Source organism: Poecilia reticulata, linkage group LG5 (assembly GCF_000633615.1).
Source record: "Poecilia reticulata strain Guanapo linkage group LG5, Guppy_female_1.0+MT, whole genome shotgun sequence".
NCBI lineage: Eukaryota > Metazoa > Chordata > Actinopteri > Cyprinodontiformes > Poeciliidae > Poecilia > Poecilia reticulata.
The window spans coordinates 8,573,937-8,596,031 of NC_024335.1; the positions used below are offsets into that span (position 1 = coordinate 8,573,937).

At 36.0% G+C, this 22,095-nt stretch overlaps 1 protein-coding gene across 2 annotated transcripts in view; it reads left to right on the plus strand.

Annotated features, from left to right (window-relative positions):
- Positions 1–21,871, plus strand: part of shmt2 (serine hydroxymethyltransferase 2 (mitochondrial)) — a 26,830-nt gene extending 4,959 nt beyond the window's left edge. Inside the window, exons 2-13 of one of the 2 annotated variants that reach the window (XM_008408452.2) lie at positions 2,182–2,260; positions 3,716–3,828; positions 8,019–8,098; positions 9,548–9,748; positions 9,998–10,079; positions 13,889–14,011; positions 15,126–15,265; positions 15,880–16,042; positions 16,344–16,443; positions 18,431–18,586; positions 19,975–20,082; positions 20,265–21,871. In XM_008408452.2, the coding sequence (XP_008406674.1) occupies positions 2,182–2,260; positions 3,716–3,828; positions 8,019–8,098; positions 9,548–9,748; positions 9,998–10,079; positions 13,889–14,011; positions 15,126–15,265; positions 15,880–16,042; positions 16,344–16,443; positions 18,431–18,586; positions 19,975–20,082; positions 20,265–20,392 (1,473 nt within the window). In that variant the 3' untranslated portion in view covers positions 20,393–21,871. Of the gene's footprint in view, positions 1–2,181; positions 2,374–3,715; positions 3,829–8,018; positions 8,099–9,547; positions 9,749–9,997; positions 10,080–13,888; positions 14,012–15,125; positions 15,266–15,879; positions 16,043–16,343; positions 16,444–18,430; positions 18,587–19,974; positions 20,083–20,264 lie in introns of both variants that reach the window. The other variant, XM_008408453.2, reaches the window with a different exon arrangement.
- Positions 21,872–22,095: the final 224 nt, after the last annotated feature.

A 22,095-nucleotide genomic window follows, 5' to 3' on the forward strand; every position in this document is an offset into this window, starting at 1 on the left:
TGATAATTAACTTGGCAATAATGTTATTTGATCTTCTTGCATAGATTTCTGGCCTATTCTAATTTCTCTATAAAATCCATATTAAAACCTGATTTTCATTAGCTAAACAGTATTAGAACATTATGCGATGGCAATTTTATTGGCAGATATTGCACAAACATCTGCTGCAATAAATCCACATTTTTTCTTCCTGTTGTCATGCATGTTTCCTGCACACTTTATGACCTCTAGCATCTCGGATATGCTAAAGCTCATAGACAGTCAGGCTATTAGTCCRTGGATATATACTGTAGTAAGAATCTGTCCAAGTTGTTGAATATCTTACTGGTATGCAAAYRGTACTGAAATATTARCCAATAGCTATTGGCTAACACTTCTGATATTAACCTTGAGCACACTGATGTAGTGATAACTAGTGTGTAGCCCTAATAGGATTTTTTTTTAAATCTTTCAGATTTGTAATTGTCTTTAATCTTATTTTASCAATTATTTTGTCTAACATTAGTAAAACCAYTTCTCACGGCGAGGCAGGAGTTTGTTTTGTAATTGGTGATTTTCTGGTTTGAACACCTGCGCCGTCCTGTCTGAGTAATGAATCTTAAAGCACAAAACTGTTGAAATTTTTGCTCTTGTCTCGTTCTTTCACAGGCTGAATAAGTCACAAATGTATCTAAAAATATCGTAGAAAATTCAGTTTCTTGTTAAGCTTCTCACGTCCTTGTGCTTCCTCAGACTACATTTTTAAACTTTGAATTCATCCTGGTAATTCACTTTTGAGTCTGTTTTACTTAAAGACTTCCACACTCTAGGATTCTGACCTCAACATAAAATTCTTTGCACATCATTGTTTCTGCACTTCTGTAGAATTTGTGGATTGGATTTCTTTAGATTACCACTAAGGGACCACTGGTCTGGCCAATCAAGTTGAAAAGTTGCAAATTCTAATCAAAGGATGACTTCTCAATGTATATCTACTGTAGTCCCTTTCCCATCTTGCACTATTCAACCTTTCCTTTCTTGAAAATATCAAGTAAAACTTTAAAATCTTTTCTTGTTCTTTTCGCACCTTAAATGTAGAAAAAGGYCTCTTTGAAAGGTAAAATACCCTCAACATTTTGCTGCATTTGAGAAGAGGATAATAGCTCTTGTTAAATGAATGTCCTTAGTTGGTCCTGAGCATTGTGTTAATTGCTTTTTAATGGTGCTATTAAAGGGAGGCTGTCCCTCACACCCTAGCCCACCTGTACAGATGATAACTACAGGTTAGATGTGGAGCGATTGATCGAAGCACAGTTATAATCATGTTGTTGATTAAATGTCAGGAAGAAGCCAGTTTATTCTGCATGTAATCAACCAGTCATGTGTTTAATTTAACCCCCAATGCGTTCTCTCACAAAGCACCGTTTTTAAAAATTTTTTAATTGTGTCTCATATCCATTTATGTAAAGCTTTGACTTTTTTTCTGCTTGAAAGTTTTTTGGCTGTCCAAGCAGTATGTGGGTAAAAAACTGAGGAATGGAGGCAGAATTCAACCCAGTGGGAGGATTCATATTTTAAAAAGGACCCGTTAAATTTTTAGTCTCTGCACTCTTGTGCGATCTGGCATTCCAGCGGCAGCAGCAGAACTTGCCAGCCCTAGTCCAGATTAGATAAGCAGGAAGTGCTGAATCTGTTCTCTCTATACATCCCTTCTGGTACACTAAGGCAGTAAAAGTCAGTCGCTCAGTTTGTAGAAGTGCTGATGGAAGCATAATTGAATAACTGTGCTGATTATTGATATCGTGCAAACACAATCTTCTAATTGTACCAGACTACGCATTGAAGTGAAAGAGAAAATGAGCTGAGAAAAAGTCTTGGAGGGGGGGGGGGGGGAATATTTTTTTTAAAAATCTGGCTCCTGCTTTGAAATGTGAAGTATTCAAGTGTGAGACATTATGTTCTGTGTAACTTGCCTGCATCCCTTAGAATGGTTAAAAATGTTCACTGAAACTGATAACAGAAGTACCTCCCACACCCCCACCCCAAATTCTTCTATAATTTGTGTTGGTCTTTATGAACCACAACCTACTTTCAGCCCAAAAATGCAGTTTCAGAAAATGTGTTTCTAAAAMTGACACACTTTAATTTGAACATTTTCCATCTGTGTTACTTCGGTCATCCTCACTTGGTTCCTGCCCCAAGCCCTTGTGCCAGCGGCCCTCCATTCGTCTCGGTGTACGGTTCCAGCAGTCCCATGCAGCCACCCGAACGGTGGATGAAGATGGATCCTGGACCGGACAGGAGAGTCTGGCTGAGGACGACCCAGAAATGTGGGCTCTGTTGCGGAAGGAGAAGGACAGACAGTGCCGTGGTTTGGAGCTCATTGCGTCTGAGGTATTTAAAACTCAACAGTGGAAAATAAATAATTTTCATCGTTTTGTTTATGGTAATGATCATGCAGTTTTAAAATGCATTTGGCATTTTTTTTACTTTCTGAGTATGGCTGGGGRAAGACAAACTGAATCATGAAAAATGTTTGTGCTTCTGCACTTTATTCCATTATCTGGAAGATAAAAAACTGAATTTGTATTAAATAAAGGCCTTTTAACACAGATTTATATTTAGATGACTTGCCACATCAAATCTTTTGTTTAACGCACTAATTTTGTTTTTGAATTGGTAACAGAACCACAGATTACCACATAAACTCATGCAGAAGTGGAAGWATTACAACTTCAGTTATTTGGTCTGTTTTGGTTTTCAACTGGACATCTGGTTTGTAAGCTGGGTCTATTTAGGTGCCAAGCAAACTAAGATTTTGTTCARTTGTAATTTTTACTACAATGTAAATAGGCATTAGAAATGAAAAACTAATTTAACCATTATGTTTACTATAGATAATCTGTTTCAGATTTTACAACTCTTGTTATTACTGATTTTGAAATTTATCCTAATTAGTACAATTAAATWAAAAAAAACTTGAACAAAACAGTAAAATTGTTATTTTCCACACTGCAGCTTTTGGAATGTAACYAGGACATACGGATAATAAAATCCAACTATTTAATGTGGTGTTTTTTWAAAWKSCYTKRAWWWTYMAAASRAAAAAMCYKKWRKKKKRAAAMSKWWKRAAWTTTKRARWKRAAAMYTTYMRSMGAACAGCTTGTAGTAGAACAACTTTAGAAAAAATAATGAATACTGGAGGAATAAAGAAGCTACGTTCTTTTATCTGACTGATTTAGCTGTTGTAATCTGAAGATTAAAAATTCCTAGATATAATAAATGATGAGTTGAACATTTTGAAGACATAAAACTCTTAATGTGTCAATGAAMTAAATCTCCAGTCTTCTAATATATTTTTATTTCCACCATACATTTTGCTCTGATTGTGACCTGATCTGTTTACATTAGGTTTATGTCTTTCCTATGAAAATGTATTTTGCTCTAAACACATTATCATCCTACACATATGCACCTCCTGGAGAGGTAATGATTACTATTTTTCTGTTCTGAAGTGCAAACCTAGATATTCTTTTCTTCTCTTTTGACCTGCACCAAACAGAAGCTTCAGTTCACTAATTTTGCACGCTGACATAAAAGCTAGCAGAACAACAAACCAGTTGGCACTTTAGCCTCCACATTAGACTCTCCTGAGTGTTTCAAACTATCGGGNCCTCCATTCGTCTCGGTGTACGGTTCCAGCAGTCCCATGCAGCCACCCGAACGGTGGATGAAGATGGATCCTGGACCGGACAGGAGAGTCTGGCTGAGGACGACCCAGAAATGTGGGCTCTGTTGCGGAAGGAGAAGGACAGACAGTGCCGTGGTTTGGAGCTCATTGCGTCTGAGGTATTTAAAACTCAACAGTGGAAAATAAATAATTTTCATCGTTTTGTTTATGGTAATGATCATGCAGTTTTAAAATGCATTTGGCATTTTTTTTACTTTCTGAGTATGGCTGGGGGAAGACAAACTGAATCATGAAAAATGTTTGTGCTTCTGCACTTTATTCCATTATCTGGAAGATAAAAAACTGAATTTGTATTAAATAAAGGCCTTTTAACACAGATTTATATTTAGATGACTTGCCACATCAAATCTTTTGTTTAACGCACTAATTTTGTTTTTGAATTGGTAACAGAACCACAGATTACCACATAAACTCATGCAGAAGTGGAAGWATTACAACTTCAGTTATTTGGTCTGTTTTGGTTTTCAACTGGACATCTGGTTTGTAAGCTGGGTCTATTTAGGTGCCAAGCAAACTAAGATTTTGTTCARTTGTAATTTTTACTACAATGTAAATAGGCATTAGAAATGAAAAACTAATTTAACCATTATGTTTACTATAGATAATCTGTTTCAGATTTTACAACTCTTGTTATTACTGATTTTGAAATTTATCCTAATTAGTACAATTAAATWAAAAAAAACTTGAACAAAACAGTAAAATTGTTATTTTCCACACTGCAGCTTTTGGAATGTAACYAGGACATACGGATAATAAAATCCAACTATTTAATGTGGTGTTTTTTWAAAWKSCYTKRAWWWTYMAAASRAAAAAMCYKKWRKKKKRAAAMSKWWKRAAWTTTKRARWKRAAAMYTTYMRSMGAACAGCTTGTAGTAGAACAACTTTAGAAAAAATAATGAATACTGGAGGAATAAAGAAGCTACGTTCTTTTATCTGACTGATTTAGCTGTTGTAATCTGAAGATTAAAAATTCCTAGATATAATAAATGATGAGTTGAACATTTTGAAGACATAAAACTCTTAATGTGTCAATGAAMTAAATCTCCAGTCTTCTAATATATTTTTATTTCCACCATACATTTTGCTCTGATTGTGACCTGATCTGTTTACATTAGGTTTATGTCTTTCCTATGAAAATGTATTTTGCTCTAAACACATTATCATCCTACACATATGCACCTCCTGGAGAGGTAATGATTACTATTTTTCTGTTCTGAAGTGCAAACCTAGATATTCTTTTCTTCTCTTTTGACCTGCACCAAACAGAAGCTTCAGTTCACTAATTTTGCACGCTGACATAAAAGCTAGCAGAACAACAAACCAGTTGGCACTTTAGCCTCCACATTAGACTCTCCTGAGTGTTTCAAACTATCGGGTAAGTCGTAAGTCACTCATAGAATTAAGTATTTATGCTTCAGATTTCTAGTCACTGTACTGCTGTGCTACATTGACATCACTTCTGGTCTTCATCCCTAGTACAAACGGCAGATGGGCGTGTCTGAACACTCTGTGTAGTAGACTGGATTTAGTAACACACTGACTAACAGGCTAATGCCTCAATAATAACATTCCTTGATAGTAGATGTTTACAAGCAGTCCTTTCAACATAAACTATTTATACGTGTATGCAGTTTTTTATATCKATTATTTAATCTCTTTATTTATTTATTCTATTTAAAAGAGTCTTTTTACCTCAGGATTAGACATACCAAATTTGCTTCAGTGTAATATTCAACTTTGTCAAATTCACTTTATTATTTTAATTCAGACCAGCACAGTCAGATAGCTGAAGGTTATTCCACTCCTTCATTTATATTCTGTAGAAACTCCTGCCAGAGAGTGACGAACCTGGTTGGGGAAACAGTGGACCTTTTAGTCTTTAAAATATGAATAACATTCAGAGTTGTTGTCCAACTGTGGTTCCAATTCATAGCTATCCCATTTTGTTTGTACTTGTACTGAATTTTTCTTCCTTGGACCAGTCCAAATATTTTTTTATCTTTTTTACTCAGTTCATTGTGCCAAATCACAACACTTTGCCCAATTCTCCTGCCCCCCATGTCCAATTTTATTTTAATTGAGAGAGACCTTGTTTCTAAAGCGTGCGATGATGTAACACTTCACACAGTATAACAAGAACCAAGGAATGTTAGAAACTCATTGGCAGGCTGTACATCTATGAAATAAGATATTTTTATATAAAAATGCTTAGAGAAATCTTTACTCGTTATAAGATTGAATATCTAAATACTCCCAAGGACCAAAATTGGTCATTCTTTTTGTTTTTATTCCAGAGCCTTATAGTGTGAAATGGAGACTTACTATTCAGAAGAGCAGACAGTGTTTTATCTTCTGTTGTTCTTTCTCTCTCCCCTTGTTTCTTTTTTTGCCACAGTAGTTGTTCAGTGGAGTATATCAGCCTCTTCTCAGCACAAAGCCTGACCGCTCTAGTGTGAGATAAAGCTGAGATCTTCATCCTGCTTCCTCTCTAACTCACTCTGCATGGCTCATCAGAGCAACAGTCAGGCAGACGCACCTTGAAAGAAAAGACATACATTTTGACACACGTTACCAACCCACCCACCCAACACACACGCCTCAAAGYGACTGCTTTTCCTTTGCTAATACATGCACATTTATTGGCATGACAGACGGGTGAACAGAAAGCTGTTACTGGAGCTGTTRTCTTCCTTGATCTCCTCTTTCCTCTTCTGATAAGCATTACCATAACCACGCACACATGATACACCAGCACCACCCAATCAAAACGGAGAGTGGGGAACGCATTTTTCTGTGTCTGCCTGTACAGTTTAAAGAGTATTCACACTGGGTCTGCAAAATATATTGTCACTATTTCCGTTTTTAAATTACTATTGTTGGATGGAGTGTCATTGCCATAAATGCCCAAACCTGGTACACACACAGTCGTACCAGAAATACTAAACGTTACAAAGGGTTGCACCACACTGGCGGGTAAGAAAGGAAAACGTATTCATTACAATTGTTATGATCATCACAATATTTAACAATATCAACGTTGCAAGATTTTGTCTGCAACCCTAATTTATAGCCAATTAACTTTTTGGCATTTTAACACAAAAAAACACTAGCATTGTATTTCACTAGGATTTTATGTGATGCATCAGTACAAAGCAATGTATTTGCATTGAAATCTTTTTCTTTTTTTTCTTTTTTTTTTTTTTTTTTCCTTTTTATGTGCCAAAAAGGGTTTCCTGTGCATTTGTGTTATTTTTTCCTGCATTTGCAGGTGCAAGTAATGTGATTATGGATATGTCAGCTCATCCATAATAAGTCCATCTAGAGGACTTTGTTAGAAAAAAAGTTAAAATTCAGTCGGATTGAATATCAAGCATCCTTTAACTCTACACGTCCTCAAATGGATTTAGGTCTGGACTTTGACTGGGCCATTCAAAAAAAGGAATATCTTTCATATTTAAATTATTGTTGTGTTTGGGATTGTTGTCATGTGGGAAGTAAACCTCTCAACCCTTATGTAAGGCCTTTTGTTTGTATCTTGCTTCATCCATTTTTCACATCAACGTTCCTGTATCTGCTGAAAAGACAAATTATTGCAACGCACTGTGTTACAGACCAGTGTTATAACATACACTAGCTTTGCTGCAGAGGTTAAACTGGAAAACCTAAGTTGGATGTCAGGGTATCTGATGTTTACTCAGAGATAAATTTAGTTTGTTCCATCTATTAACTGTACAAATATAAGGTACCTGATAAGGACCAAAGTCTTATCATTTCACAACTGTCTTTTACTGTGATTACACAAATTGCATTTCATGAAATGTGAATGACGTGAGGCATGATAAAAAGAAAAACGGCTCAGGTTTTWGTCCCAATCCGAGATGTTATTTAGCTTAAGGATGGAGTTTTTAACCTATGTCAGAGGTTTGCACCCATTTTTTTAGCTGAACATACTAACAATACTTTAACTATGAAAGCACATTTCAAAATAGGACATAAAAAACGGGTCACATGAATATACCTCAACATGTGCACAAACACTCATCACATTATTGTGTGTCCTCCAGCAGTGCAGAGATAAACACTCAGAAGTGTTGAGTGTTAGTCTATGGCCGACCACAGGTTCAATACTGTAATGATTGCTTCTAGCCAAAGGGGGATTTCTCACTATCACTTAACAGACTTTAATTTGCCATCCTTGTCCCTTCTATCCTCTCATGTCATTGATCTGAGTGCGTGTGTGTGTGTGTGTGTGTGTGTGTGTGTGCGTGTGTGTGTGTTGTCATCACAGAATTTCTGCAGCCGAGCAGCTCTGGAAGCTCAGGGCTCATGTCTGAACAACAAATATTCTGAAGGCTACCCAGGGAGAAGGTGAGTGTTTATTCAGCCACACCTCAGCTTATTAACAGTGCTGATACTTTGGGCTTTGGGACATTTGCTGCAGATCTTCAAAAATAAAGGAATACATGCATGCATACTGATTTATGCTSGATTCTGCGTGTTGCATACCCTAATCATGTTACTAATCCWCCGCCCCTAGGTTGCTGACGARGATTCCCAATGGGGAACATTGGATATATTTACAGTCGTTTCTAATTGAGTTTTCATTTATTTTCACGCAATAATTTTTAAAATGTRTTATTCTGTTTGAATAATTCACATATCAGCAATAAAATGAAAGCTTAATACTGTGAAACACTCATCGTTTGATGTTTAAATAAAAGCCTTGTAAGTCTCCTTTCTATTGTATTTGGTGTTAGTTTGGAACCCTCTGCCCACATTTGCCCTCTCTGCTGTTTTACACTTTAGTGTAATGAAACAAAAYATAATCCCTTTCTTTTTAAAGGTTTGTGCTGCGGCAGTCAGTCTCTTTTTCATCTGCAATTTCGCTGAAACGTTTTCAATATTTTCAGCCTGAAATGCCCTCGGTTTGTCGTAACACATTTGRGTCAAAGATGGGAGAAGCTTTTTTTCAACTAATGATTCCATTTCTGACTAATGCTTTTGAAGTGATRAAACATYTTGATGACTTGGATTTTGATGTCTTGCTTTGTATAACAAAATAATTTACAAATGAATATGCACGTTTGCTGGGTTTTCATAACATGGTTTACTTGCAAAGTTCACTTGATTACTTGCTTCATACATCAGGAGTTGTTYAAGTAAAGAAGCAMCCACTTTTGCATGACCTGGTCCTGATAGATTCAGAATGTAATGGACTATTTTAACAGGAGGGCAATTATGAAGGAAACAAACTTGCAAGTCTGAATTAAGATGAATGAGTAAGGTATACCATAATATGCAAATGTTTTGCATATTATGGTATTTTTCCCTGAACCTTTAACCCGTCTGAACTTATTTACTTAAAACCCCTAATCTCTTTGGGGTTGTTTRTTGCAAGGGTTTCCAGTGAACCRTGCTGTYAATGCCAATTATATCTTCTGACTCTTCCTATAACTGATTAAAAAGAAAAATTATAAAATTGAGAGATGCTYTTTTGAAATTCATATATTGCCTATATCCTGTTGATATGTTAACTTCTAGTTGTAGAGCAGGAATGCTTATTGTTTGCAGCACAATATCTAAACCTTCTTATTTAGCCAGTTTTAATTAGCTGGGGAAATGTCCTTTTCTTTGGGAGACATTTTCATGTCACAGAGGTTCTGCTTCATTTAAAGTCCTAAATTTCACAGTTGTTCATTAATTGCTTCTAGCATCAACTTTAATCAAGAATTAAACTATGAAACTTTGTTTTAGCATTATCACCTATATATTTTTTTTGACAATTATATTTTTTTCTGCCCTTTTCTTTGGCCTTAGATACTACGGTGGAGCAGAAGTGGTTGACCAAATTGAGCTTCTGTGTCAGAAGCGAGCTTTGGAGGCCTTTGACCTGGACCCAGAGAAGTGGGGCGTCAACGTCCAACCATACTCGGGTTCTCCTGCTAACTTTGCTGCCTACACAGCTGTACTCAACCCGCATGACCGCATCATGGGCCTGGACCTGCCTGATGGTGGACAGTCAGTATTCACTGCTGCTTCTTATTCTGTTCTCCCCCTTTGGGGCTTTTCTTGTTCTTATTCTCTTTCTTTTCAAAGCTGCCCCAGTTTCTTTGTTGACCAAAACTAGTGTCTCACTATGAGGCTCGAATAACCAACACCATGGCTCATGCCTTCTTTTTTTATATACTTTTTATTATTAAAGCAATTTATTGTTATTGCATAAAGTTGTCAGAGTTGCACATTAAAAAATATTTTTTGTCTCTGCAGTCTGACCCATGGCTACATGTCAGATGTGAAGAGGATCTCTGCAACATCAATCTACTTTGAGTCCATGCCTTACAAGCTAAACGTAAGCAGATGCCTGCAGCATACATTTCAAAACACACTGGAGAAAGATAAGACAGATATGGTAAAAAAAAATGTAATGCAGCTAAAATTTTGCACTTTTCAAAAACAAAATTTTCAAATTTCTTTAAATCWGTTGAGCAGGAAAAGATTCTAAACTAAGAGGAACCTTGGCAGCACTGCTGTCCTTTTTTTCATTGGCTGTTCTGAAGCCTTTTCACCTACTTCTACTCTGAAGTTATGAAAACTGTCAGTAGCACTTCCAGGCTTTAAGAATTATAACATGTTCCAAGTTTTTGTTTTATATAAGCATAAAGCAATTATATATTTCTTGCATTTACGTATTAGCACTATTTTGATCCCTGTCATTTTGCWATGCTTGCACTGTAGCAACATTTAACTGGATTTCCATAACTACTCTTATAATAGAAACAATTAGACATGTTCCTATAAMAGCATTAAGCCACTAAAACATATGTGCATAATTGTGAATTACAATAAACTAAAGCTGTGTAACCATTTAATAAAATTMTAATAAACTAAAAAGTACTTGTCAAACAWATGTGTGAACACAAAGGTAATGTTGTGGAGACTGACCAGCTCAGTAAACACAATGATGCTGTTGGCACCTGTCGGTTGTGTCATTTGTAAAATACCTGAAATTATTTGTTGGGCTGAATTGAATGTATGTGAAAACGGTTGTAAATTAGCCACTCATTGTAATAGCCCCTCAAAAACATTGAGCCRTTCATAGATTCAAATACGCTGTGACGTTTGCTTTTCAATAAACAATCAAATTTGTTTGTTGAAAAATGTTGAGGCAATTTATTCTTCTTTCCGAATTGTAACATAATACAATGCATGTGTATTTACTTACTGAAGAGTCAGGAGCTTCCTGCTGACTGACTTTTTGCCAGTKTTATCCAGATTTTACGGCCATATTGCATTGAATATACTATATTTCTTTAAATAAACTGGATTTGTTTATTTTGCGTTGTGCTTTGAGATGGCAATTGCTAATAGGCTTTCTAATAATAAGCTAACATTTAGCTGAACTTACTTTGTTAGTTTCATAACTGATGAATTATGGAGATGAATAATTAAAAAAATGCAGAAATCATGTGTAATTTCACCTTGTATATTAATTTCTGAAATCTTAAAAGTGCACTGCAGTTTAGATGATGATTATTCATGTTGGACCGCTGATCAAATCTCTTTAGAGCTCTTTGATTTATTGAATGTTTTTTTTGTTTGTGCAATATTTATTCCTTTTATATGTTTATATGTTGGCTCTGATTTGAGTGACTACTACCATGGAAACTCTTCCTTGTAAAAGTAATTTCTCATCTCAATTGACTGGATGCTCTTCCCAAATTTAACAAATCATGTAACCCACCATTTTCAGATATTTTCCATTCCTCATTTCTTTTTCCACTTTGGGAAATTTTCTGACAACAAATTAAAACCAGTGTTGTAATGCCACATTACTGTTAAGTTCCTATACTGATAAATGTATCAATATAGCAGCAGCTCAGGTGTGTTTGACCCCCAATAGGTCCAAAGGTTGCTGAAATTTGAATACTACTCTGTTTAAAATACAAACATCTCATTATAGTTTGCAGGTTTATAAAATGTTGCCATTCTTTATCTGGGCTATGAAACAGGACTTTTTGGCAATATGGTTCTTTTTGTTTTTGTTTTTTTTTTTTGCTTCAAAACAGAGTCAAATTTAAACCACACACCCTGGTCTATTTTGGTTATAACAACATTTAGCTCACAAGTCTAAATGACTAAATGACTTCACTTTAATGAAGAACATTATGGCACTTTGATAATGCATAATCTCTTGGCACCCACTAGAATATTATACAAACTTTATGTATAATGGGCAACTAACAAAACAGCTGTTCATCACAAAGCRCAGTCTGCACACAGAGATCCACTTATTGTGCCCTGACAGTGAGTTTTGGCAGAAGGAAGAGCATGTGTCGCACTGAAACCTTTGGCTGATCTTATCGCGGTCCTGGGAGAGCCTCACTTGTTGCTCTGACCTGCAGTCACCACTCATTDTTGGCCAGATTGTGKAGTAGCTGTTAATGATTAAGACCATGGTTTTTTGCAAAGACTGGAAGTAGTTGTAGTTTTCTAATACYTGTTTTTACCCTTCCTAATTTGTTTCAGCACTTTGCGGAAAATGTGCTATRTAAATAAAGTGACCTTTGCCTTCCAGACAAGTAAATAAAGTAGGAGAATAGTGGGGAAATTCAGGTGTTGCAACAGTAAAAAAAAAAAAGACATGCAGGTAAAGTCTGTGAATGTCATTTCATTGGAAATTTACTTTAATGAAGGATGGAAAAATTGTGAAAAATATATATTTTCAGACTTTATTCCCACCATTTACCAGGCGTCCAAGAAATCCTTCCCTTTACACTTCCTTTCTTCTTTCCTTCCTACAATTCATCCCTTGTATTTGTCCTTGCACTTTTCCTTCCTTTGTGTCCTCCGAACCTCTTGWGCATCCTCCCTTCCTACCTTCCTTCTTCCTTAGGCATCCTCCTTTTTGTCCYGTCTTCCTTCCTTGTCGTTCCTTCTCTCTCTGGTTTTTATATTTAAAGCCCAACAAGTGTAAAAATAGTTGCTACAAATTGGTAAACTGCCAATCTGTGTGTTTTATATTTTACAACAAACATAAATAACTGTGAACTCTGGAAAGTAAAGCCTAGAATTGTAAGAACAAAAAATGTGGAGGAATCCTTGATTTAAAACATTTACTTACTTGTTGACTTAAATTGTGATCTGTGAAAATCTGTGTCCCCCAAACGTTAACAGGATTTATATCCAACAGATATGATCACTCCTCAGAATGTTTAATGTATTTTCTACCGAGGGATCGTGAATGTACGGTAGTGTTGGTAGCAGCTGATGGATGGCGATGAGGCTCTGCTTGTCCAGACCTGCTGATGTATGGGCAGGCAGGACCCCTCTGCGAGAGAGATAATGGGAAATCGACAGGCTGGCCAGCACCACTGGTTCCGTCCTCACAATGAGCAGGTTGATGGAGTGAGGAGGGCATCCATAGATGTGCTCTTGAGATGGGAGATTATCAGGTTGTCTAAATAAAGCGTTCTCTCCTCCTTTCTGTTCTTTTTTTTTTTTTTTTTTTTTTTCTTGTCTCCTACTGCCTTCTTCTCCAATGTGTCTGTCTCCCACTCTGTTTTTTCTGGTTCATCCAGCTGTCCTTCGTTGTCTCTCCTCCAAAGCTGGGAGGAAGATTAGATGGGTAAAGCTGTAGGTTAAGGATGCAGACAGGCTGGTCAGTTCATGTCTCCTTTAACTACATCCTGAGAGAAACAGATTAACTACCATGTTTCTTAAATTGCCCAGTTTATTGAAAAGGAGCGGGGAGAATCTTAAAACCAGCATGATCTGTTCAGCCTCATCTCCCCAGTTTAGGAGGCCCCTGAAAGGCTGAATTAGGATAAGTAGTGGTGCATTACTGCAATTGCTCCATCTTCCTGCATGATATGATTGGTGTAAATGTCTTCCTTAGATACATTCCTTCCTCTTTTAAAAGTGCCCAAAGTACTTCAATTGCAGCTGCTTCAAATGAGCTTCAAATGGAAAAGTCTCTTCTCCGTGTTGATATGCCCGCTCTTGATCTTCAAATATCTAAGTTTTTTTTTCATCCTCTCATTTTCTCATATTTTCCCCTTCTGACCCTTGCGCTCCCTCTTATATTCTGATATTCCTCCCCCACTACTTCTTCTTTCAATATTCCTTTTCTTTCCTCTCAACCTGTCTGTTTTTACGCAGCCTGCAACGGGACTCATAGACTATGAGCAGATGGAGATGACAGCCAAGCTGTTCCGGCCCAGGCTCATCATCGCTGGCACCAGCGCCTACGCTCGCCTCATTGACTATGCCCGCATCAAGAAGGTGAACTGAGCTCCCTAATATTCAAACCTCACCCTTCTTTCACCCTACCTGTTTGCTCCACCACTTGCTGTGTTAAGGAGTTCAGAGCAGCTTTGTCCTTTAATGCAAAACTCGGGTCAACCTTTTTCATTTAGATGGCAAACCTACCCGTCTGGTGTAATAATAGGTCAGACCCTGCCGGACTTTCTTCCAGACACATTTTTACTAACTTCTATTCAGCTGTGGAAATTGCATAGCTCCTAATTCAGTAGCCCTCATTCTTCAGATATTTTGTGGAAAAAACATTTCAAAACACTTTTCATGCACATACAGATGCTTTCATCCTTTGTTGCCTCACAGCAGCAACTTTTAAACACACACTTCACTGTCCTCTTTGATGGTGCACAAGGGGGCCCTTTATCTGTTTTTGTTATACCAACCAGCTAATTTACTTTATTCGCTCCATGACTGGTTGCCTTTGTGGCAGAGCTCCACTTTAGATAGCACCATCAGATGGAGTGTCCTACCATTATGGAGCTGTGTTTTTAGCAACCACTAGACTTTGACAGTCATGCTACCTTCATTTTCTTCCACTGTTGGCATCCTGACACTCTTTKCCCYTGCTTTTTTCCATCATACATCCAGTTTATGTATTAAAGGAAGGSAATGTTATTATGATGCATATTAGTTGTAATGCAGTTTGCTGTTCTGATCCCATGCCAGAGATTCATTTACATTTTACCAAGCTATTTATTATTTGTGTCTTTTTCAACACATGTTGGCAAGTGAAASCATAGATTTATTGAACGTTGCCTTCATATTTCAGGCCTCTTAGGACTGCCAATGAGAGTGTAATTACACATCTTGAAATATCTTGCCTCTAAGAAGATGGGTAACGTCTGCAGATGTAGAGTTAGTTATCAAATCTTAATCATGCAGAGAAAATGCTAATGCAGAACAGCTGAGACTCTGTTTCCTTAACGTAACTTTCAACAAGCTGAACAAAGTACGCCTTACCCTTGGTTTACAAATAATTAAGTTAGATGTTAAAGCAATTTCTTTCTTTTAATAATAATTTACTATACCAAAAGAATAAAAATTTTAACGTTTGTTTATTCCATCCTTCTCCTCACAGCTATGCACAGGTATTAATGCCTACTTGCTTGCGGACATGGCTCATATTAGTGGCCTGGTAGCTGCAAAGGCAGTCTCTTCACCGTTTGAACATGCTGACCTCGTCACTTCCACCACACACAAGTCCCTCAGAGGCTCCAGGTAATGACACTTATGTTGTTGTTTTTTTTACATTTTATCATGTTAGAAGCACAAACTTTGATGTATTTTAATTTAATATGCCAATATAAGGTAACAWTTATGAAGTAGAAGAAAGTGATGCTAGGTTTTCTTTGGCCAGTTTCTAAAAGTGCTTTGWTCTAACCATTAGATCGAAAGGCTTGGATACAGACGCAACAAACTATGCTGTGGCTGTATATTTTGTTTTTCTTCCAGGATTACCTTTCATTTACCTCCATCCAATAGAGAATAAAAATATTCCGACAGCATGATGATGTTTCCACCACATTGTTTTTCTGTGACGCTTGTTTTTATAATTTTTTTTATTTTATTTTTGTCTTATTTTCAAGATAAGACACAAAACCATTCATCATTTTCTTTCCACTGCTCCATTCTACACTACTTTTGGTTTATTAAACTACATATCTTTGAAAGACATTGACATTTGCTGTTGTAACAACCTGAAAAAAAGTGTGTATGTATATGTTTGCACAGGTCGTAGAAAATAACAACTCATTAAACCAAGAATAACGTTCAGAGTTGTACATTTGTAATTGCAACTGTCTTTTATTGGGGAATGACTTTGTTCTGTTTAGGGCTGGCCTTATCTTTTACCGTAAGGGTGTCCGCTCGGTGGACAAGAAAGGAAAAGAAATCATGTACGACCTGGAAGACAAAGTCAACTTTGCAGTGTTTCCCTCCCTGCAGGGTGGACCTCACAACCACGCCATTGCTGGAGTAGCAGTGGCTCTTAAACAGGTAAATATGACAAAAAAAATGTTTAGTGGAAATGTTAATACAAAGTTTGGATTTGTATGGAAAACAGATGTATCTATTGCTCTGGTATCTACTATAAAAAAGTAAATCTGAATCTTGTTGATGTGCGTTCTTGCAAAGTGATTTAATAATATTTTCTGTTTATCTTCCCCTATTTTTTTATTGTTAATGGTATAAATTTTAGTACTGTCTTCAGTTCTGGTAAAGACAATAAAATAGTTGGTCTTGGTATCACAGTTCTCTAAGGCTCATCCCACTGTTCCTCTATTGTTTGTKTGTCCAGGCTCAGTCTCCTATGTTCAGGGAGTATATAGCCCAGGTACTAAAGAATGCAAAGGCTATGGCCGCAGCTCTTCTCAGCAAAGGCTACACTCTGGTATCAGGTAATCATACATGTTTTACACTTGACTTTTTTTAACCTGCAGATAAGACACCGATTCTTCTAACAGTGCTGAAACAAACTCATGAGAACCCCCTGTCACAAAGATGCAAATTACACAGCAGGAGGAAAAAACAAAGGTGCATTTAAATTCATGATGTGTAAATGGACTAATGCCAATAAGGCTGCCTTGTCAGTCAGGAAAATCAAATCTGATGAACGTGTTCGCGCTGTGATTGTGAACAAATGCTTGACTCTTGTTTAGCATTTAATATGCTGGCCTCAGCTCCTTTTTGATCTATGGCCCCAAGTTGATGCTTTTTTAAAAATGGACCTGTTTTGTGCTTACACTGCAGAATGTAATTTCTTTTGTCATGGAAGTAAAATAAAAAGAAAAAGATTTTCTGTTGCTAAAATGGAAATTTAATTCAGTTTGCCAAAAGCTACCAGCTGAAGGTCTTGGTACAACATGAATATATTTTAAATCAACTGTGGTCTAATCCGTCACTGCCTCAATGTATTGGAATGTATTTGTTCTGTTTAGGGGACAAATACATTTGATTAACAAAATGGGGGGGGAAAAAGTAAATTAAAATAAATTAAATGATGGAATTAAATAAAACAAAGATATTTGATGGTTTTCTTATTTTGAAGATGATGTTCTGCAGTAACTAGAGTGTTTTCTTGCAGGCATCTAAATAAACAGTTAATCACAGTGACTTCAGAGATGTACACATRACAYGTTGAAGGATTCAGCATTAGCTCATCAAATTGGCTCAATCTAATGTCACAATGACTATATTTTTTTCCCAATTCTGTTTAAGGGAAATACATGTGCAGTCTGATTTCTGGAGGTTTCTAATGCTGTATTTACATGTACCAAACTAAGTTAGAGATGCACTGCCAGCCTTTTCTAAATCCCTGTACGCTGGCTTCAACTGAGGTACAACAAGCCTATGTTGAATTATACCACCTGCACTATAATTAATTTGCAATTTGTTTAATAACCCCATTGTGGTAATTAATTGTCTTGTATTCTAAAAAGTCAATTAATTTTGAAGTGTGTACATGCAAAGTGTATATGACCAGGTTTCAGAAGACAAAAATTAACCAGATTACTAAATGAAAAAGTTTTTCTATAACAATATAGCTTTAAAATAAAAAAAATACTGAGTTTACAGTGTTTAGGCTGTTTAAAATAGATCATGGTGAAAGAGAAACGTCTGTAAACCTAAGAAATTCAGAGAATTGATACTCAAAAAACACTTTTGAACAGTTTTCAATCTTGGCTACTTTTAAAGAATATATCCTAAGAAAATGTAAAACAAATAACATGAAAATACYAATGAAGTTTATAGCATGTTTTTAAAATGAATCTAAACAATAATTATGTCAAATTAGATTGAAGATGCACAGGATGCAACCCTAAGTCCAGGTGTTTGAAGCGTGTCTGCATTTAGTCCGTATGGATTGAAATCCCTCTGTCCTGCCTCAACTTGTATCTGATTTGGTGAAAAATACCTAAAGTTTATTTAATGGCACCTATTTGATAACTGTGATTAGTTAGATTTTTTTTATAGTTTCCAGTCCTGCTCTTTCTTCCTGGAGGATCAGAGCACATATGCAAGTTGATGTATCTGTTTATGATGTATCTACTGGGTGTGGAGTCTGGGAAGATTAGTGGCTACTAAGGTTGTGGAAGCTCTTCAAATATATAAACTATTCATTTATCACTTTGATTAGATAAGTTTCTCTGCACACTGCATGTCAAGTGGGAACATTTAGTTCTGTAGCATCTGTCAGATGTTTTGTATGAGGCGAGCTTTAATTAAAACATCTTGAGGTCAGTTTCGGAAGGCTGCGTATGGATACATTTCATTTAAAGGTAAAAATAATGAGGAAAGCAATTAGTTTAAAAGCATTTCTGAGAAGGAACGTGATTAGATTTACTCATACAGCTGTCGGTGACATGTTGGATTAAAATGTTTCAGGTGGAACTGACAACCACCTGGTTCTGGTGGACCTGCGGCCAAAAGGCATTGACGGCGCTCGAGCTGAAAGAGTGCTGGAGCTCGTGTCGATCACGGCCAATAAGAACACGTGTCCTGGAGACAAGAGCGCCTTGACCCCTGGAGGCCTCAGGCTGGGTAAGGATCGCTTTCACAATATAGTAAAATAATAGGCTCATCATATCTCAGTTTATGATCAGAAGCTTAGATTAGAAAAAGAGAAAACAACATATTCCGTCTTATTTGTTTACTCTTCCAGAAATATATTTTATTTTTGCGAGTTCATTATGTGTTGCAGATCCTGCCTAAAATGCCTTCACTGTTGGTGTTTCTGTACAGCATGATGGATGATAATTAGATCTTTAACAATCAGACATTTTCTTTCTCCATTTTACTCTAAGAAATGTATCAGGGGGAAAAAAGGTTCTGCATATTCTTTAATGGTGGTTGTAGTTTATAATCCACCAGAAAGTGAAGGAGTTGTAAGATGATCCCCATTTATTCATGAATGTGCATCTTCCTTTACCTATATTTTTTGTTGCTTTGTTGGTTTTTGCTTGTATTAAAGAGCAGACTGGTGGTTGACGTGTTTATAAACTGTAAAAGTGTTCTTTACTGTTTTAACAAGTAGGAAGAACAATCAGGTTCTTCAGTTTTTGACCTACTGTTAAAAGAAAAATTGATCCATTCAGATCTGTGGCCAGTGCTTCTACACCTGAGTATTTATAGTTTAAAGATTGTTTTGATCGTATAACAAGTTATTACAAATATTTAACTTTTTTTTTTTTTTTTAATTAGACTTACAGTTGAATCACTGCTTTAGAGTAGCTTATCAGCAAATAACCAATTTCCCATTGGGATCAATAAAGTATCTTATCTATTCATTCAAATGGAAATCACAATTTCTGTGTTCTGGACAAGTTCTGATTAAAAAGCACTACTGATGGCTTATTATGCATTCAGTAGTTTCTGAACTTCATTTACAATACACAAGATGAAAAAATATATAAAAATACCTCAAACCTTTGGACTTTTTACTTCCACATCTATTCAAGTTAATTTTTAATACACAGATAAAAACAGGAAGCACTTATTTTTTTATTATTTTGACTGAAAGTAGTGGAAGTGGCATACTTCTGGATCGATAAAAGTCCTGTTTTAATGAGATTTTCCACCAAGTAGGTCTAAACTGCTAAGAAGCATTTCTTTCTGAAACACCCAAATATGTTCTCCCAAGCAAAAAAAAAAGTTTTTCCTAGAAAGTACAGTTAAAGGCACAATCTTTGAGCTGCAGTGCAATGTTTTGCAGATATTACTTTATGTTTTGAACAATTCTCAGAGTAGAATCGCATCAACTATCTTAATTTGTTATTTTGACACACTGACTCAGTGTTCGGATTAATTGACAATTCAGAAAGCTTATTTTCACCATACTCTGCATAGTTGAGAGGAAAAAAAGAGAGTCTAGGAGAAATTACAAAAGCATGAAAGAAATTTAAGTAATTAGATTTTATTTTTGGTTGTAGGCGCTCCAGCTCTGACTTCCAGACAGTTCAAAGAAGATGACTTTGTGCAGGTTGTCGAGTTTATGGATGAGGGATTTAAGATTGCTTTGGATGTCAAGAAAAAGACAGGTAAGCCTGTTTGAAGAGAGGTAAATTAAGTCTGTAACTCAGTGGTTGCTGTGAACATATTTATGTGTGTGTTAGTGAGTTAAATCACAAAGCTGGATGAGGGGAGACAGTTTTATTTTCCAGCTGGTGGAAAGACAAAAAGAAGCAACTAAATCAAAGTATTTTACTGTTTTCTACTGCAGCAAAGCTCCAGGACTTCAAGAACTTCCTCCTCCAGGACCCAGAGACGGTGGCGCGCATTGCAGATCTGCGACACCGGGTGGAGGCTTTTGCCAGGCCGTTCCCCATGCCTGGCTTCTGCGACCATTAGGCGGAGTCACAGGTCTGTAACAGCCAGGTGGCAGACAGCTGGCTGGGCAGAAGTGTGCATGGAGAAAATGGAAAAATGTCATGGTAGTGAAATGTGGATGGTGCCTGAGAATTAGGATGACTTTAGTTCATTTTTTTGTCTTTTTGCAATCAGACCTGCAGAGACACATTTTCTGTTCGTACTACTTTGCTGTCATTCATTGATATATTCTTGGGGGGAGGGGGGGGGAACAAAAAAAAAAACAGGCTTTTGATGGAAGAAAATTATCAGGAAAAAAAATACTTGACAATTTTTTTTGTATCACAGAAGAAGCTGCTTTTTGTGGCGTGTGAGAAGATTATTCTCAGCTGTCTTCACACAGTTTATTTAATGCAAGTGTGAAAGGAAAAAGCTTGTCAAATCAAAGCTACACAAACACTTTTCAGTCTGACTTTATACAAATTTGTATCTTCAGGATGCAGTCCAAGTCTTAATTTTTTAAAGGTTCATATAATGTGCATCACCTGTATTATTTTCACTATAAGATTTTTTTTTTTTTTTTTACAGTTTTGTGGCATCATTTGCTGTTTTGAAAAGTCTTAATTTCTCTCTGAAAAGATGCAATTCAACTTAAAATGTCAATATTTTTTGAAATGCAATTTAAAAATATTATGAGCCAAAGTTATATGAAACTATATATTTTAACATGACATAGTTTACTACAACACTACAAATTATGTCCAGGATATTTTTGACTCATTTAACCTAGATTTTTTTTGTTGTTGTTTCTTTGTTTACACAAAAGGATCATGTTTTAGATTTCAGATTGTAATTGTTCTGTGCTTTGCTATGAAATCAGTATTATAATTAATCAATTCAGTTGTACGGATGTCGACTAATCATGCCAACCTTTCATGTAGTTTGTTTACAAAGAGTATATACTTTTCTATTCATGGTTTTTAAAAAGTAAATACAGAATCTCCATCATTTAACCATGTAAGGAGTTTTGAAAAGATTTATTTCTGTCATGTCTAATTTATCTAATTTTACATCATATTCTTCTAAACTTAAAACGGCAAGAAAATATAGATTTAATAAAACATGTTTGAGTGTTTTGTAGTCTTAACTGGTTCACAGTTTAGTGCTGTTGTCATGGTCACTGCATCAGTGATAAAGTGGGATTTCTGTTTGTGAAATGATGTTAAAACGGCATAATGAGAAAATGTTTCATAACTCTTGAGATTGTTTCTTTGCACAAAGCACAAAATTCAAAGTAAATTGATTACAAAACATGTTTCCATATATTACAACTCTTGAGCCAAGCATATAACAAAATATACCAGGAATTATTTTTGCTAACATGTTTATTCATCAACTGTTGGTCTATGAATCATCCGAGACTCTGTCATTGTACACTGAAACCTTTCACAGCTTTGTTTTACAGAATATTTTCAGTAATTTTGTTGGCATAATGCTAATAAAACTAATCATACAAAGTAAGCTGTATGTGTTGTGATTTATTTTATATAAACAATTGTTTAATTAGGGTCTGATTAATCTTTATGTAGATGTAAGCGTGGACAAACAAACCTACTCCAAAGGTAGAGGCTTGTGACTTTCTTATGTTTGGATTAGTGTCAAACGGGCACAGAAAACACTTTTCAGCATTCTGAGACGTATTGTTTTAAAGATCATACGTTTTTTTTATGATCTTTCATTGAAAT